Source organism: Prionailurus bengalensis, chromosome B1 (assembly GCF_016509475.1).
Source record: "Prionailurus bengalensis isolate Pbe53 chromosome B1, Fcat_Pben_1.1_paternal_pri, whole genome shotgun sequence".
Taxonomy (NCBI): Eukaryota; Metazoa; Chordata; class Mammalia; order Carnivora; family Felidae; genus Prionailurus; species Prionailurus bengalensis.
In genome coordinates this window covers 20,559,757-20,578,702 of record NC_057344.1, presented here as the reverse complement: position 1 = coordinate 20,578,702, position 18,946 = coordinate 20,559,757, and the positions used below count along the sequence as shown (strand labels likewise).

Below are 18,946 nucleotides of genomic sequence, written 5' to 3'. Positions count from 1 at the left end.
TTCTTCAGAGTATTTAATTCATAGCCATGTTCTTATTTATTCACTTACTAGTTTTATTGCTTGCCAAGTCACGGTGTAAAAGTTATTCATAATACTGATGAGTTCTACCCGGGGAGGTAGAGAAGGGAGTTTTGCATAGTTACTGATAAGGGATGTCACTCAGAAGGGAATCTCTGGAGCCATCTGTGTTTCTGTAATTTATACAGGAATCACATAGAGAAAGCAGATCAGTGCATTTTTACTTTCAAATGAAATTATTGAACTTTATTTTCCTTAATAACTTTGGTAGTGGGGGGGGGATTATTCATTTAAAATCTACATAACTCCAACCAAAATTTGGTAGCAGTGCAAGTTTAAAAGTGACTAAATGTTTCTAATAGAAATATTCTATGTAAATATTAGGTAAAATCATTAAACTTTTAAAATACAAGATTTTTAAAAAGACAAATCAATAATGAAAAATACCAATATGGTATATATATATTTCATATGTAATTTGGCTTTTTTTTTTTTCCAAGTTGTATTTAAATTGGTCTCTTTGCTTAATTGACTTTCAGTTTTTCTTATTGGGTTACATTTCAGTGGTTTTAAGATTAATGTTTAAAAATTTTGTGATTTCTTATAAGTGGCACCTGTTTAATCTTGTTCCTCTACTTTTAGGCAAAATGGTAGCATTTGGGGGGAATTTCAAAGGATTTAATGTTCTCAGACTCTGCTAAATGAGCATATGTTAAAAGAAAACATAATGATATCTTTGATACAAAATACAAAGTATTCTGTCTTATTTTTATGCTTATAAAATGAGATGCAAGTAAATTAAATCCTTTCACGTCTGATTATCAAATAAAAAATGTGTTTCTAAAATTTCTGTCCTCAGTTAGAAAATAGTGGGTTTGTTTTTGTTTTATTAGTGTTTTTTAACGTCACTTCCAGAAGTGAGGCAGAATGTTTTTTAGCCTGATCTTCTGCAGGGATATTTTTTTTAGGGCATTAATTAACCTGGTATGATCTGTTTGTTCTTCCTTTTCTGTAAGGCTTGGATCTCGTGTGTGTGTGTGTGTGTGTGTGTGTGTGTGTGTGTGTGTTCAGCTCTTTGTAACTTTTTTTGTACTCCTTTTTCTCCCCCTTGGTTAATTTCTCTTCATGCTAAGCCATTGATTATGCTCTTTTACTGTGAAATTACCTAACTACCTAACTCTTAATACAGCAGGCTCTCTCTGTGTCATCATTTTTTTCTTAAATCTTTTTCTTCAAGTCTACTAAAACTGTATCGAGGGTTGTGTGTTTAATACTAATTTATCGTCTACGTATGTACTTTGCCATTAGTAGTTGAAACAGGAACATGAATTTTAATAATCAGATACAAGTATTGTTGATCTTATTTTCCAGGCCAGAGATCCTCAGCAGGAACCTATGGAAGAGATAGAAAATTTGAAGAAACAGCATGACTTATTAAAAAGGATGTTACAGCAGCAGGAGCAGCTGCGAGCCCTGCAGGGACGACAGGCCGCTCTTCTCGCTCTGCAGCACAAAGCCGAGCAAGCTATCGCTGTGATGGACGATTCTGGTATGCTGCAGGCTAGCATGTTGATAAAAGCAAGGCTCGGTTAATAATGGTCTTGCAAGGTGGATGCTGGTTATTAGATAACCAGATCTTGATTGTTGACTAGAAACCTACATACGAGGCTTAGCTTACCCTGTCCTGTGCTTTCTCTGGTTATGCAGAAAAGGCTGCAGGGACAGCTCCTGGCCGTCATACTGTACCAGGCCCACAGCCAGCCTGCTCTCCTTTTCATCAGAGAGCACCCTCAAGAGGTAAAAGGGACAGGCTGCAGTTCTGTTTTTGTACCTCACACTAATAGGGCTCTTGATGGGTTGTTTTTTTTTCCACCTGTTGTACTTTATTCACCTGGGATTGCCATACTTTTCTTGTCTCCCTAGGAAAGGTCAAAACCCTAAAAGGTCAAAACCCTAAAAGTGAGGCAGTGAATAAATCTGAAGAGCTTCTTTAGCTTCTGATGTTAGCAGTAGCTCTGTTATTTCAGTTAGATACCCAGTGGTGTGCACTAGTTCCTTTTTACTGAATTTATATCTTGTATAGTCTTCCTGAGACTCAGAAATGTTTTTTTTCATTTTTCCTTCTGTCACAGCCATGTGTCTATCATTTAGGTGGAAATTGTGTTGAATTCTTCAGTGTGGAGTCTAATTTTATAGTTTGTTTCATAATCTTCAAACCTCTTGAGTTTCTCATTATGTTGAAAACCACTTGTTACCTGTTAAAACTCAGTAAAACTAAGGGATATTTTCTAGTCTGTCATCCCAGTCTAATAATTTATTTCCTGTGGGCTCTTCTATGTTAGGTCTTCACTGAAGTCATCCTGTTATTACTCATTTTATGCTGCTATCCATACCTAGCCCAGTGGCTGAGCCCTCTGATCCCTGTTATACATAATTTAATTTTGCATTTTCATAAGGAACATCATGACTCGCAAGTAACTTACTCCTTTGTAATAATTACATAATTGTGTATCATATATGTAGTGTAGTATATCATAATTAATATGCATTTTGAACCCATTTTTCTCTTGTAAAGTTCAGAGTATCATTAGCTTTTACATTCATATTTTAGGAAATAGATAATTTAGAATAAAACAATATTTAAATGATGACTAATACCAGTTAAAGGCTAATGACTAATGTTCTAAATAGTTTAAATATTTTTCAAGTTTTAGATTTCAGAGACTTGCCTGTGATACTTATGTTATTTCACATAGTTACATTCACATCATCTCATTTAATTATCACGAAATTGTGTGTTAGTCACCAGAGCATTTATTTCTTAGGCTCATGTTGTAGAGAAGTGGCTCTAACAGAGTTTGTGACTTGCTTACACTTACATGGAATATTAGTAAAATCAGATCTCTTGAATTCTAGGTCAGGGGTCTTTTTCTGAATATATGAACTTATTTCTTTTTCTTTAAAGTGTACTATGAGGCAGGCACCAGGAGTAGAATGAACAGGAGTTTAAGAGTAAACTTTTTTTACATACTATTTCAAAAATAATTTTAGTAATTTTTAAACATTGCTTCTTGTATGAAAAACGAGAATGGTAATATTTAATCTTCTGGTATGTAAGCAAGTCAAAGTAATTGTTATGGGAAAGAATTGTTCTTTACTGAACTAGTGGGTATGTGTTAGTTAAGTGTGTGTTAGTTATCTATACTGTAATTTCATTGTTTTCAAAATAGAGTTTGCACTAGATACTTGGGATTCTATTTAACCCTGAAATTCTAATTTCTCATTGAGAAAGCTAGTATTTTCCTTTAGAACAGAAACAGTTTATAGCCAGTGTCTCTTTTAGAGCTAGAGAGGATGAGCATGGAGTGGTTGGTAGTAGAACAGTGACTGTTACCGAAATTATCATCTGAATACTGCCTCAGGAATATTGCCATAGGAAGGTAAGAACCATGGTCTTGCAGTTAGTTGTGTCCTAAGCAACAACTTCAGTAAATTACCTGTTCTGTCGCACGGGTCAGCAAGCTATGGCCAGCTGGATTTGACCCACTCTATAAAATAAAGTTTCATGGAATATATCTGTGTCTATTTATGTATTTATTGTCTGTGGTTGTTTTTTCCCTGCAGTGGCAGAATTGTGTAGTTGAGACAAAAACTGTATTTCCACAAAGCCTAACATATGTACCATCTGAATCTTTATGAAATGTTTGCCAGTCCTGTATTAGATCATTGATTCTGTCTGGGAAGGTAGGGATTGAGACCTGACTGTATTAGCTGTGCTTTTTCAGATTAACCACTTTCCCTGCCAGTCCCCCAACCCAATCTGATTGGCCTGTCCTCTCCCTACTCCTTTGAGTCACTATTCTTAATTGGGATGTAGCAGTGTTTCTCCTTGAATGATGGAGTAGAAAAAGATGAACCACTATACTGGAGTTTTCTGGGTCTTTTTGTTTTCAGGTTAGATGGAAATTTTTATTAAAATGATTGGTTGGGAGATAAATCTGAGAATTAACTAGTTATAAATTAGGTTAGATTTTTTTTTTTAATTCCTGTTTTTCTCTCAGAATTTATTTTTAGCTTCTCAAATTGAAATTTTAAATTAAATTAAAATTTAATTTATTTGCTTTAGTGAATAGTTGTTAATTTTCTTTCCAGTTGTAACAGAAACAGCAGGTAGCCTATCTGGAGTTAGTATCACGTCTGAACTAAACGAGGAATTGAATGACTTGATTCAGCGTTTTCATAATCAGCTTCGTGATTCTCAGGTAACTTAATTTTTTTAGTATAGTTGAGTTTAAAATTACATTAATTAAACTAGTGGTTCCCAAATTTCACTGAGCGTAAATTCACCTGTTATGATTATTAAAAAAAAAAAAAAAAAAAAAGGTAGTTTTCTAGTCATTGGGTTCCCCTCACCTCCAAAAGTGTGTACGACTCATTCATTTGAGGTGGGCTTTCCCACCATGTGATTCTACTGCTGGTAGTCTGGGGGCTATACTGTGAGAAACACTAAATTAGAGGAAAACCTGCCTTGAATGTAGTGATAAGTGAAATTTTCTCCCTCTGTGCTACTAGATAATATGTTCTTTTTTCCTCTCAAATATTCTAATGGTCATAACCTCTAAAACTTAAGTTATATCTGAATCTGTGCCTTTATGATACTTTACTAACAATTTTGAAGAAAGTTCCTAAGTTTAATTACAGAGTTATTAAGTTATAATTTAATGACTTGTAAATAATGATATAAATACACCATTTCAGTTTACGGGCCTTGAGTAAGAAAGGGTGAATTAATACCTCTTCACTGGAATCGAGTATGAAGACGAAGTGTCTTCTATCGGCTTACCTGATGACAATAAATGAATATGGTCTGCTACTTTCAAGAATGATTGAGCAGTCAGTTTTTCTGGTGACCCTGCAGTGCCCCATCTTAGATTCTTCATGTGTTCACAAGGAGATATATATAAGAGTGTTCATGGCAACAATTTGTTAATAGCAAAAAACTAGAAACAATCTAAATGTCCATAAACATGAAAATGGATTAATAAACTATAATATATGCATAGAGTTAAATCCTATAACCAGTTACAGTAAGTGAGCCAGAGTGAATAAATGAAAAATGCGAGTTTAAGAAGGGTACCACTTGGCTGAGGTGTAAAAATGCATAAAGGATGTATATTTTCTGTAGGTGTAATAAAATGTAAACGTATGTGAGGATGGTAGAAACCTAATTCGAGATTGTGTTTATATCTGGAGAGAGTAATGAGATTGGGGGTTGGTATGTCTAGAGCTTTAGCTATATCTGTAATCTTACATTTGTCTTAAAAAAATTGATGCAAATGTAGCAGAAGTTAAAATTTAAGCTTAATGGTGGTTTATTCATTTTATGATTTCCCAAGCCTTAGTGGAAAGAAGTGGTAGGAAAAACTGATAGGTTCAGAAATTAAAGTTCATGATGGTGATTCTAAAAAGATGGCAAGAGAGAAAATGAGATTTTTGAAAGTTCATATAACGTATGACATTTCTAGCCTTAATTTAGTTATGTGTGACCATAAAACCATATATATGTTACAGTGGCACATTGGGAAAATAGTATGGAAAGGCATATACTTACCCACCAGCACAATCTCGGCAAATATTTATCACTTTTTAGAAAGAATGTTTATGCTTTTTTAAAATGAGAATGAAACCTTTAATTGCTTTGGTCTTCTTCTTCTTTTTTTTATTTTTAAATAAGCCTCCAACTGTTCCAGACAATAGAAGACAGGCAGAAAGTCTTTCATTAACTAGGGAGGTTTCCCAGAGCAGGAATCCATCTGTTTCAGAACACTTACCTGATGAGAAAGTACAGCTTTTTAGCAAAATGAGAGTATTACAGGAAAAGAAACAAAAAATGGACAAACTGCTTGGAGAACTTCATACACTTCGAGATCAGCATCTGAACAACTCATCATGTAAGTAAATCTGGTTCAGCAAGGATAGGTGGAAGACCCATGAGTGTATGTGCTGGCATCTGACAGTTATTTAGTAAATACCTGGTGAACGAATGTACTCATAGTTCCTCAAGAAAATGACAGTATTTGAGGGGAGATAGGACTTGCATGGGGAAAGTTTTTAAGATGCAAGGCAATCTGTGATGATAACCAGATAGATGGTCGATGTGTTCTATAATTCAGTAAAGGGAAAGAATAAAGTTGGGCTTTGAAAAATTGGTAGGATTTTGATTTGGAGGAAACAAAAAGAGAAGGTAAACTATTAGATACTTGGACATATACTGGATTTTTTAGCATATTCACATTTTCCTTTGAAGGAACACTAATCCAAATTAGTACTTTGATTTAAAAACTACGAAACAGATTTAGAAAGTATACCAAAAAAATGAGACACGAAAAACTTATGTAGTACATAGGGTTTAGTGCAGAAAACGTGTAACTTACATAGTTTATAACTTACAGGCTATATAACCTATAAAAACTTGGTAACTTTTTTGAAATATATAAATAGTCATCTTAGGTGGATATAGTAGGAAGAGCATAGTTGAACTAGTTATACTATGGGAACCACTTTTCTGCTCCACAGATGTCTTACTCGGCCGCTCTCAAATAGTCCTCAGTTGCTGTCTTGACTCCTTCTCAAGCCTGGTCCCTTTCTCTTACCTAAAAACAGTCAGTAATAGGAGCTCTAGCAAGAGAAGCTGATTATTAGTAGGATCAACACCAGCTGGTCATCATTCAGCATTCCTGCTGCTCTCTTACTAAAGACAGGGATAGAAGAAACATCTCTGGAGTCCCTGTTCCTTATTTTTTACCCATCTCCTATTTGTCTGCTGCCCCCCCCCCCCATGCCAAAACTTAGTATTTCTGCCTGAAACATCCTCCTTTCTTTTCCCTAACCTCTGCCGGTCTCTCCTCTTCCAGAGTATAATGTAATCCCAATGCTTATCCTTCCTATACAGATGAACACAACTAAGAAAAATTTAAACTTTGAAAGTTGTTCTCAAGGCCTTGTAGTCAGTTTTATATACATAAAAAAAGTAGCACTCTGCCTACTGATGACTCTTAAAAAGTGATTTTTTTTCACACTGGGAAACTGTGAAAGCAGCAGCAAAAGATAGAACAGTTAAGGAATAGAACGAAGAGACTGCTGGAAACCAGCTGTAGCAGTTGATAATGTGAGCAACAAATAATGATGGTCATCCCTGTGAGAAAGATAAATGACAATAGTTTTGAAGTGATGGAGATAGAAAAGTGCAAAGATTCTTAATATTCATTCATTGCCCTTAAAGGCATAAGGTATCTTTGGTCCAGGTGGACAGAAAAGTAATTAACATATAGTTCAAGGACTATAGAAGGTTAGCCATCATCTAATTAGAAAATTTTATTGCTGGTCTGTATTTCATGGTATGAAGGTACTACAGTCACTTTAACCTAGAATCAGGTTTATCAGGAGAGTATACTGGTTACTTTTTAAAGTGGAATATCCTAATTCTTGTCGATTTCCACCTTGTCTTTCCTTACTGTTTTCTTGCTGTTTTAAGTTTGTGGTGTTTGGTTAGGAACATGTTAATGAACAAGTGGCCTGGCTGCTCTGTCCTGAAGTTCCTAAAATTGAAATCTGCAGAATTTAAGATGTTAATGATTTTTTACTTTTTATTTTCATATGTAAGCCAACTGTTACTTGATGCCGTATTTGTTTATTTATGGTAGCTCATCCTTTGTTTGTTTGTTAGTTGTGCCTTCCTCAGCTTCTCCACAGAGAAGTGTGGATCAGAGAAGCACAGCTGTGGCTCCCTCTGCCCCCACCGGCTTAGCACCAGTCAGTGGAGAAGCCAGTAGCCTCACGTCATCTGTTCCTTATCCTGTCGCTTCTCTAGCTGCTCAGAATGAGAGTGAAAATGAAGGACATCTGAATCCAACCGAAAAACTCCAGTAAAACATTTTTACAAACATTGTTTACATAGATTAGAATTGAATAATGGAGATAAATTATGGGTTTTTTTCTTGGATTGTTGAAAATTCTAGAAAAACTGAATTTATTTATTATGATAAATTAGAATTGTTAAGAGGTGGTAGAAACTGTGTGTGTGATACTGCATTCTTTGAGTTGTCCAAGAGAAATGTGACATTGTAATACAGATAATTTTTGTGAGCTAATGCATTCCCATTTTCCACCTAAAGGATTAGAAATAGCTGGTATTACATTAAAATGTTTTAATATTCAAATGATTCTAAATTCAGAGTTCAGGCTCTAGAATCAGAAAGCCTTGAAATTGTACCTCACAAGGAAGGCTGTGTGACCACAGGACACATAACTTATACTCATTAAGCCTCTGTTTCTTCATCTGCAAAATAGGGACAATAATATACCTATTCATAAAGGTATTTTACACATTAAAAAACATTGGCCTAGTTTCTGGCACTTAATGGAAACTCTACAAATTTAATAATTTGGGTAAACCTATTATACACTGTATAGATCTCTATATGTTTCAAATCAGGAGCCTTCTATAAATGCTTCGTAATGCCTACATCACGGATTTGCCTGGGAAGTAGTATTTGAATTGAATACTTACTACTTCACTATTGATTAAGAAACCAAATCTGCTTCAAGTGAACACTTGAAAAAAAATTTTTTTTTAATGTTTGTTTATTTTTGAGACAGAGACAAACAGCATGAGTCGGGGAGGGGCAAAGAGAGAGGGAGACACAGAATCTGAAGCAGGCTCTAGGCTCTGAGCTGTCAGCACAGAGCCTGACATGGGGCTCGAACCCTCCAACTGTGAAATCATGACCTGAGCCGAAGTTGGATGCTTAACCGATTGAGCCACCCAGATGCCCCATTGAAAGTTTTTGTTTTAAAGCTTTTGTCCCTAACATGACATTAGAAAATAGAGTGGTGAGATACTGAGTAAGAAAGGTATCCTTGAAATTAAGTTCATTACTTTATAGTCACGCCCCCTGGATGTTTCAAATTTTGTTTGTATTGGCTGCTTGTATATGAGAATACTGCATGTTTTGCTGAAATGGGTATTTTATTTTATATATATATGTATATATATTTTATATTTTGTTTATCAGGAAGTTAAATGAAGTTCGAAAGAGATTGAATGAACTAAGAGAATTAGTTCATTATTATGAACAAACATCAGATATGATGACAGATGCTGTAAATGAAAACACAAAAGATGAAGAAACTGAAGAGTCAGAGTATGATTCTGAACATGAAAACTCTGAGCCTGTTACTAACCTTCGGTAACAATTTTGTTTTTCTAACATGTTCCTTCTACTTGGATATTTCTAATATGCAACAAAAAACCCTCAAGAGGGTGCTGTTTGCTTTTTATTTAAGCTTTTCTCCTGTAAGTCTGCCTAAGTCTACTCTTTGGGCCAGTATAATCTTACTTGCCCTGTAAAGATAAACAAATAGAGAAGCATGGAGTACAGTAGTTTAGTAAATTTGCTGTTTGTCAGATCAAATGCAGGTAAACCATAAGAAATACCTTAACATTTTCCTCCGTCTTTATTTTTAGGTATAATTTTGATTTTCTGGATGTTTTCTTTTTAAATTTCCTAATAGAAGTTTATGAAATGCAAGAGCCAGTTATTCACAATATGAGTTTAAATGGAATAATAGCCAGTGATGATCTTAGTTTGGAATTATTTTATCAGCAGTTCTAAAACTTGGAAAATTAATTAATTAATTAATTAATTTATTTATTTCTATAAATAACATCAGGCTGTTTTCTTTCTTTTAGAAATCCACAAGTAGCTGCCACTTGGAATGAAGTAAATAGTAATTCTAATGCACAGTGTGTTTCTAATAATAGAGAGGGGAGATCAGGCAATTCTAATTGTGAAATTAACAACAGATCTGCTACCAACATAAGGGCTCTAAACATGCCTCCTTCTTTAGGTATGATTGACTACTGATGATAACTTTGACATACTGTTTTTTCTAAGTGTATTTTATTTCATTAGTACTGTTCTTAAGTTAAATTACTGATTTTAATTATACGTGCTTCCAACAGATTGTCACTATAATAGAGAAGGAGAACAGGGGATTCATGTTGCACAAGGTGAAGATGATGAGGAAGAGGAGGAAGAAGCAGAAGATGAGGGAGTCAGTGGGGCTTCGCTAACTAGTCATAGGAGCAGTCTGGTTGATGAGGCTCCAGAAGATGCTGAATTTGAACAGAAGATCAATAGACTTATGGCTGCAAAACAGAAACTTAGACAGTTACAAGATCTTGTTGCTATGGTACAGGTAAATACTGCTTGACTGAAAGAACTGTGTGTCAAAACAATAATTCTTGAAATAATTCTTGAGTCAGTTACTTTCTTTTAGTGTTGGAGTTGATATCATTCAGTTGTTCAGGCACCCTCTCATGGCCTTCTATAACTTACGGCAGTTTTGTATTTTTTCTTGAACTTTAATTTTTCTGTTTATTATGTGGAAAGGCCTCATGCAGCCTCTCTATTCTTGTGTCTCAACTCAGTTTCTTTGCAGTTTCTTATCCATACTAGTAATGAATTAGGTTTTTAGATAAATAAGAAGACCAGATAATACCCATTTACAAACTTAAAATTGGCTAGCCAGTGTTATAATTAAGAGTCACCACTAACTCTTTAAGGTTTTATTAAAACGATGTTTCCAAAGGTTAAAGTTTCAGTTGAGGTCTTCAGAGAAAGCATGAGTAAATATAAAATTATGTAGAATTAAATGTTTTTTAAGAAAATGTAGTAGTTCACTCCCCAGAAACCACCCCCCCCCCCAGCACCTTAATAAGTACATTAATTTAAACAGTAGATGTGGACCTACTGTTAGGAAGGTAAAAACTTTAGTTGTTTTTCCAGTAGTTAGGACAGATGTGAGATATTCTCATTAATCTTTGTATTATTAGCTATTGGCACCAGTTTGGCAAACTGAAGACTAAAGTGAGAGAATAGGAAATTTTAAGCAAGTGACAGTAGACACTGATTATTTGAAATTGTTAATGTAAAAATTACATTTTAAGAAAAATTACCTAATATCAAGAGTTCCCAGATCCGATAGTGTGTTTTTGATCTTTTTCATATTCTTTACAAAGCTTTTCTTTGACAGCTCTGTATCTGGTCATAATAAGAAAAGGCAACTTAATATTTGTCATTATTGGGTAATTGGCAATTCAGATTATAAATGTACCTTTTTGTTGTTGTCTTAGTACTTCTTTTCCTGCCATTGGTAGAGGATGAACTTCAGTGCTCTCAAAAAATCATGTACTTATTAATCTACTCCTTTTTATGTTACATAAATTTTACGGAATAGTGGTACTTAAGGTATGCATTGGACAATGTCTTTAGATATCAAGATTATTTTAATTTAATGATTTTTTTTTTTTTAGGATGATGATGCAACAGATCAAGGGGTTATCTCTGCCACTACTTCAAATTTGGATGATTTCTACCCAGCAGAAGAAGGCAACAAACAGAATGCAAATAACACTAGAGGAAATACCAATAAAACACAGAAAGATGCTGGAATAAATGAAAAGGCAAGGTATGTTAAGCTCATGGTCTTCATTTAATAAAAATTGAGTGCTTTTTATATACACTCGAATGGGTACTGTATTAGATCATGCTTAATGTTATAAGATTTATTGGAGTCTGCAAATATGATAATGTTAATTTAATTATAGAGAGAAATTTTATGAGGCTAAACTACAGCAGCAACAGAGAGAGCTCAAACATTTGCAGGAAGAAAGAAGGAAGCTGATTGGGATTCAAGAGAAAATTCAAGCATTGCAAAAGGCATGTCCTGACCTACAGGTAATTAGGAACTTTTTTTTCCCATTTGTTTGAAAAAAAGATATTTAAAACCTAATGTCATTTAAAGTACTCTTTTTCTAGTACTGACGTGATAACGTTTGTATCAGTTTTATGATTAATGAAATGGATGAACTTACGAAAGAGGTTAGGGATCTACATTTACACTGTGAAAGATAGCATATAGGAATTGACTTTGTTACTTTGATCTTTTCACTTGGACTAGGCAGCTTTAGATTTAGAACATAAGTATTAATAACTATTATATTACAACATTCTGGTTTGAGCTTTGCCTTTAAGGGAGTAGCGTTTCCATCTTGTATTGGCCTAAAATTATATAAGAAGGCCCTTAAACCATCATGAATTATCTAAGGAAATCAATTAAAAGATTTTATCTGTAGTTTGCATGTTAAATAGTACTGTATGTATGGATCTTTGAACTAGAACGGAGAATGAGCAAACTTTGACCATGTCACATAATCAGGAGTGGGAATAAGGTTGATACAGGAAGGGAACACCAGTTCTTTTTGAGATTTTTCTTAAAATGTTTTGGTTACCTTTATTCTTCAGTCAGGTTTTGTTTTCAGTGAAAGGGAAACACATCAAATTATGTTTCTCCTAACCTCTTCTACCTTATCTAATCCTTTTTCCCTTCTCCATAGTCTAAATAATATCCAGAGGGATGCATATCAGAGTTGGGTTGAGTATTTGAAATTTTCCATGGTAACATTTTATCCTTCTTGTCTCTGTTGTTCCTGAGGGTTGGCTGCTAGTCTTCAGCTTTATCCTGTGTTTCCATCTTTGTTTTCTTATGTCAGGTTTTCTTTGGATCAAGATGTCAATTGAGGTCTGGTAATGACAAGTTAAATACAGTATTAGAGCCCCAGTGAAATGGTGAAATAACTGGTTTTATGAAATTAACACAGTTGCTTTAATTCCTCATAATAGTTTTTACTAATCCTTTTTTAGCTGTCAGCCACTAGTGCGGGTAATTGTCCCACAAAAAAATATATCCCAGCTGTTACTTCAACCCCAGCTGTTAATGGAAATGAAACCAGTACAAGCAAATCTGGTTTTGAGCCTGAAGATCCTTCAGTAGTAGATAATGAGGTATTGTATATTGTACTGTTGTTCCTGAGTCTTAACATCACGTCTTAAAGAAGGAAAACTGAGTATCTGTGGAACATGTTTTTAAATGCAGCCTGTTTTGTCTTTTAGTGTTTTTTTTTCCTTCCCAAAGTCATTAAGTTGGGATCTTTTCAAAACAGTCTTGTTCTTTATTAGCAAATATTTGGCAAAATTGTGTTTAAGGGCTAGTTACAATGAACACTAATCATTTCTGTTAGAAAGACCTATTCTTTTCCATTTTGTTTGTGTGTGATTTGTAGAAAACATCGTAACTTTCTCTAAATAGTTGACGCAGTGTATTTGGCTACTACTTGTTTTTATTAAGAATTGATTGCCTCGTTTTCTCTCATCACAAAAATATTATTTTAACTGTGGATATCTTAGTGTAAAAAGGATAGAGGGAGAACAGAACTCTTTGTCTTACATTCTTTAAGGCTAAAACAAATCCAAGTATATTATAGTAACTTGACTGACTTAAAATAACAGCTGTGGTCAGAGATGCGAAGACATGAGATGTTAAGGGAAGAGCTAAGACAGAGAAGAAAGCAGCTTGAAGCTCTGATGGCTGAACATCAGAGGAGGCAAGGTCTAGCTGAAACTACATCTCCAGTGGCTATTTCATTGAGAAGTGATGGATCTGAGAACCTGTGTACGCCTCAGCAGAGTAGAACGGAAAAGTAAGTGATGTTTCAGTCTTTTTCTTAACATTACCTACCTAAGGCATGTAGGATGGGCAGCTTCGTTTCCCCTCTCAGCACACATCTGCTGTTTCCTGGAGGCTAGTGTTTGAGCATCACCTTAGTGGTTCAATGTAACTAAATCCAGCTGTTTCCTGTTCTAGCTTCTCATAGCATCACCTCTTTTTTTTTTTTTTTTTTTAATAACTAAGGCACTTGATCAAATGGTGATACAGATTTTCTTGAGTATATAAGCCGTATTTTCTTAGTTATGTTTTAAGCTTAAAAAAGCGAAATGTTTGTTACTTTATAGTACTTACCTATCAGGCCAGAAATGAGCACGTTTTTTCTTAAAAATCTCCTGTCTGTAAATTTTCTAATGATTAGTTAGGAAAGGTTTTATTACATGAAACATTTAGATTTTAGGGTTCACATTTGAAATCTCCATATTTAGAATATTTCTTAAAAATTGGCCATCTGTAAGATTGGTTAGTTATCTATATAGGAGTATTCAGAGCCAACATTTTCTATTTATTTTTAAATTTATTTATTTTTAAATTTATTTTATTATTATACATATATATATATTTTTTGAGAGCGAGCAGGGGCTGGGTAGAGAGAGAGGGAGAGAGAGAATTCCCAGAAGGCTCTGCACAGAGTGGAGCCCCACACGGAGCTCAAACTCAGGAACCACGAGGTCACGACTGGAGCTGAAACCAAGAGTCAGATGCTTAACCGACTGAGCCACCCAGGTGCCCCTCAGAGCTAGCATTTTGAAATTCAAGTTTGTTGGGACCTAACCTTTTGATATCCTCAGATGGCATTTCTGGAACATTGCATCAAACCTTATTCTCTTCCTCTTAGAAGAACTTTTCCTATTTTGAAGTCCCAAACTGTACTTTATTTATCAAATTATACCTACAGTGGTTTTTTTCTGTTCTGAGTGAGTAACACACATCTAAACTTCAGAAAAGTTAGATAGTTTTGATCAGCATCTAGGTTTGGGAACCACGGCTCTAAAATTGTGCTTTCCAGGGCGCTTGACTGGCTCAGTTGGTTAAGCATCTGATTCTTGATCTCCACTCAGGTCATAGTCTCATGGTTCATGAGTTTGAGCTCCGTGTGGGGCTCTGTGCTGACAATGCAGAGCCTGCTTGGAATTCTGTCTCTCACCCTCTCTCTCTGACCCTCCCCTGTGTGCGTTTCCCTCTCTCTCTCTTTCTGTCTCTAACTAAATAAGTAAACTTAAATTAAAAAGTACATATAGAGTTGTGCTTTCCAGTATGGCAGCTGCTGCATTGCCTATACCTATTAAAATTAAAAAAAAATTAGGGGCGCCTGGGTGGCTTAGTCGGTTCAGCGGCCAACTTCGGCTCAGGTCACGATCTCGTGGTCTGTGAGTTCAAGCCCTGCGTTAGGCTCTGTGCTGACAGCTTAGAGCCTGGAGCTGCTTCGGATTCTCTGTCTCCCTCTCTCTCTAGCCCTCCCCTGTTTGTGCTCTCTCTGTCTTTCAAAAATGAATAAATGTTTAAAAAAAATTTTTTTTTAATTAAAAAAAAAATAGCTCATTTTCTCAGTCACACCAGCCACATTTTAAATGCTCATTAGCCATGTGTACCTAGTGTTTACTGTATTGGATCCACGTACATAGATCATTACTACTCTTGCCGAAAGTTCTTTTGGACAGCTCTGATCTAGAAAACTGTCACTCAAGGACAAGTTAAAAATTGAAGGGCGTTTAGGAAAAATGTTCAGGGGGTTATGATTACTATTTTAATTTATTTGAAGGATTGTTTTGTGGAAGGCAGAGTAAACATATTCTGTATAACAGCAGTGGAAAGAGTACCATCCATTTTATTACTATGATTAAGTGAAATTGTATAGATCAGTACATCTATGCTTATGTATAAGTATACATATGTATATGTACACATATGGTACAATGTGTGGCACATAGTAGGTGGTAACGTATTTAGCTGATCTCTAGAATGATGTCTTACTTTTTGTCTCTTAATCTCTAGAACAATGGCAACTTGGGGAGGTTCTACTCAGTGTGCACTAGATGAAGAAGGAGATGAAGATGGTTACCTTTCTGAAGGAATTGTTCGGACAGATGAAGAGGAGGAAGAAGAAGAGCAAGATGCCAGTTCCAATGATAACTTTTCAATGTATCCTCCTAACAGTGTGAATCAAAACTCTTATAATGTAAAAGAAGCTAAGAATAGGTTAGTTTCACCATTTTAACTTTTGGCTTAATTCCTGATGTTTCACATCTTTGTGACACTAAGTGCTTCTATGATTCTCTGAACCAGCGTGGTGTTCTTACAATTCAATTCATTTCTGACACTAACTACTTAGAATTAGGGCAGATGCCACAAGTCAAGGGCTCAGTCCCACAAGATTGCCCTCATTTCAGATGCCAGTTGTAATCCCAAGTCTCCACGTGCTCACACTTCTGTCTGACTTTGCTAAAAATTAGGGGGTTCCCACAAGCCCTATTTAGGTTTCATAATTTGCTGGAACAACTCATGAACTCAGAAAAGCACATTTACTTGCCTGTTATAAACGGTGCAAGTCAGGAAAAGCCAAATGAAAGAGGGCAAGGAATGGGTGGGGCATGGGGTCAGAACTTCCATGTCCTCTGGGTGCGCCACCTTCCCTGCACTTCAATATGTTCACCAGCCCAGAAGCTCTTCTAAGCAGCTGTTAAGGGTTTTTTGTGGCCGTTTCGTCACATAGGCACAATTGATTAAATCATTGGCCATTGCTGATTAAACTCAATCTTTAGCCCCTCCTGTCTCTCGAAGTTGAAGATGGGGCTGAAAGTTCCAACCCTGTAAACACCTAGTTGATTTTTTAGTGACTTGCCCTTATCATGAAACTATCTAGTGCCTGCCAAGAGTCATTAGCTATGGTTGAATGAGTAGCAAAGACCTTCTACCTCTCAGGAGATGCCTAGGGTTTGGGAGCTCTATGCCAGGCACCTGGGATAAAGACCAAATACATTTTTTATTGTACCGTGAGAGTTTTGCCAAGGTAGATCCCAACTAGACTGGATCAAGATTCATAAGCTTTGATCTTTGCTCCTGTTTGGGGGAATTAAGCAAAACTAAAAATCATCGATGGTGACAAAGGCCTGTCAACAAAATATCCATTACATTGTTATTTCTAACAGTAAAATGTTTCGTGAATAAAAGATAGTTAAGTAGTTCCACTTGATGGAATGTCATGTGGCTAAGTTTAAAGCATGAAGAGTGGAAACGTGCTTGTAATAAAATGTTCATTTTGCAGAGTACAGGATTCTATGGACACTTCTGTGTAAAACTTAAGTAAAAAAAAGAGTGGAAAAAACTTACAAATGATAATTGCACAAGGCTAGAAATCTGGCATTGCCTTTCTCCCTCCCTCAACCTCCCCCTCATTTTCTATACTTTTTGAGTCCTTTGAACTTAAACTTTGATCTTAAGAAAATACTGCTCTGTGAACCACAGTATCAGGAGTTTTTTTGCCAGATTTTAAAAACCAAGTAATTACATACGATGACCTAATGCTTTAAATCTGTGTTAGGTGGAAGAACAGTCGCCCTTTTTCAGCAGATGGAAATTACCGTCCTTTGGCCAAGACAAGACAGCAGAATATCAGCATGCAGCGCCAAGAAAACCTTCGTTGGGTGTCAGAACTCTCTTATGTGGAGGAGAAAGAACAATGGCAAGAACAAATCAATCAGCTAAAGAAACAACTGGATTTCAGTGTCAGTATTTGTCAGACTTTGATGCAAGACCAGCAGGTAAAGTTTTACTACAAAAGTAAATTTTTTATACCTTGCTTCTAAACCGTTGCCCGTTTTTTCTCAAGTCATCAGTAACTGTTAGGACATTTTTTCTTTCCACAGACGTTATCTTGTCTGCTACAAACTCTTCTCACGGGTCCCTACAGTGTCATGCCCAGCAATGTTGCGTCTCCTCAAGTACACCTTATAATGCACCAGTTGAACCAGTGCTATACTCAGCTGACGTGGCAACAGAATAACGTGCAAAGGTAATCTGTGATTAGAAGCAGTAGATCTGTATGGAAAATGCTAAAACTGAGCAGGGGTTTTCTAGTTATCTTCTGGGAGAAAAGGGCAGGAGCAAAATTGGATACTCATACATTTTCAATTCCTGAGGATTTTATAAACAGTGACTTGCCCAATGTTCTCTTTTAATACCATAGACTTTTGGTTTTAAAAATTTTTAGGATTCAACTTTATGCTTCTATTAGGTGAGTTATATGCTATGTAAATTATACCTCTGTGAAGCTTCCAGCATCAAAAATCTGTCAATTTCTTAGAGTTCTGCTTACTGTCTGATCGAAGTGACAAGTGCACTTCTTGTTCCAAAGGCCAAGTTACTGAAGTAAGCCTACAGGACAAGCAGATGTTTGCTGTCACTCTCAAAACAGGCCATTTCTACTGCATGTTTTGAATCACTTTTTACATGTATTTTCTTTAAACCTACTTTAAACAGAAGATAATATAACTGACTTAGAAGTTAACTGACTTCTTAAATATTTACAGGTTGAAACAAATGCTAAATGAACTTATGCGCCAACAAACTCAGCACCCAGAAAAACCCGGAAGCCAGGAAAGAAGCAGTGGTGCATCTCACACCTCTTCTCCCAGTTTATTTTGTCCTTTCAGCTTTCCCTCACAGCCTGTAAATCTGTTTAACCTACCTGGGTTTACTAACTTTTCATCGTTTGCACCGGGTAAGTGACTGAAAACTTGAAAATAAATGCAAAGTGCTCGGGAATACTGTTTGTCTCTTGCATGGATTTTTATCTATCCCTTCTGATGTTGCAAAGAAAGTTACAGACTCGTCTGTGTTGATTCTTTATGGTGAAAAACTTAAAATGGTTGCTAATGAAATCAAGCAAACTGCATATGAAGATTGCTTAGTCTTACACCTTTGAATTATTCAGCCACCATTTATCAAGGAGAAAGGGAATGATCCTCTCCCATGACTGCAACACACCAGGCACCGCGTAGAGCATGAGGGGAGTAAAGATGACTAAAGCAGCGTTCTTCTAGAGGAGCTGCATGTCTTGGTAGGGAGATTCACAACTAGACAGAAGCTTAGCTTAGGCTTAGATTTAATTTATTTAGCTTAGGCTTTTATTCAGACCTTTTTTCTGCACCCGTTATGTTTCAGATACCAAATAAGTGACTGGGATTCAGAAGGGTAGAACTAATATTTAAAGAAATTTAGAGTCTAGTGAGGAAGCTCAGGGTGTCAGGTGCTCAGCACAATGCCATGGGTGCTGTAGCAGTGATGCAAGTGAGGTGAG

At 35.8% G+C, this 18,946-nt stretch overlaps 1 protein-coding gene across 50 annotated transcripts in view; it reads left to right on the top strand.

Moving 5' to 3' along the window:
* PCM1 (pericentriolar material 1) overlaps positions 1-18,946 on the top strand; it is an 84,075-nt gene that overhangs the window by 22,130 nt on the left and 42,999 nt on the right. For 29 of the 50 annotated variants that reach the window (XM_043559578.1, XM_043559734.1, XM_043559542.1 and 26 more), the window contains 15 exons: positions 1,390-1,567; positions 4,171-4,280; positions 5,753-5,969; positions 7,745-7,943; positions 9,093-9,266; positions 9,770-9,927; positions 10,043-10,278; positions 11,396-11,550; positions 11,690-11,819; positions 12,786-12,926; positions 13,431-13,621; positions 15,643-15,846; positions 17,189-17,408; positions 17,514-17,659; positions 18,177-18,367. In XM_043559578.1, the coding sequence (XP_043415513.1) occupies positions 1,390-1,567; positions 4,171-4,280; positions 5,753-5,969; positions 7,745-7,943; positions 9,093-9,266; positions 9,770-9,927; positions 10,043-10,278; positions 11,396-11,550; positions 11,690-11,819; positions 12,786-12,926; positions 13,431-13,621; positions 15,643-15,846; positions 17,189-17,408; positions 17,514-17,659; positions 18,177-18,367 (2,650 nt within the window). Of the gene's footprint in view, positions 1-1,389; positions 1,568-1,725; positions 1,816-4,170; positions 4,281-5,752; positions 5,970-7,744; positions 7,948-9,092; positions 9,267-9,769; positions 9,928-10,042; positions 10,279-11,395; positions 11,551-11,689; positions 11,820-12,785; positions 12,927-13,430; positions 13,622-15,642; positions 15,847-17,188; positions 17,409-17,513; positions 17,660-18,176; positions 18,368-18,946 lie in introns of those variants that run through there. The other 21 variants (XM_043559637.1, XM_043559627.1, XM_043559644.1 and 18 more) reach the window with 4 other exon arrangements.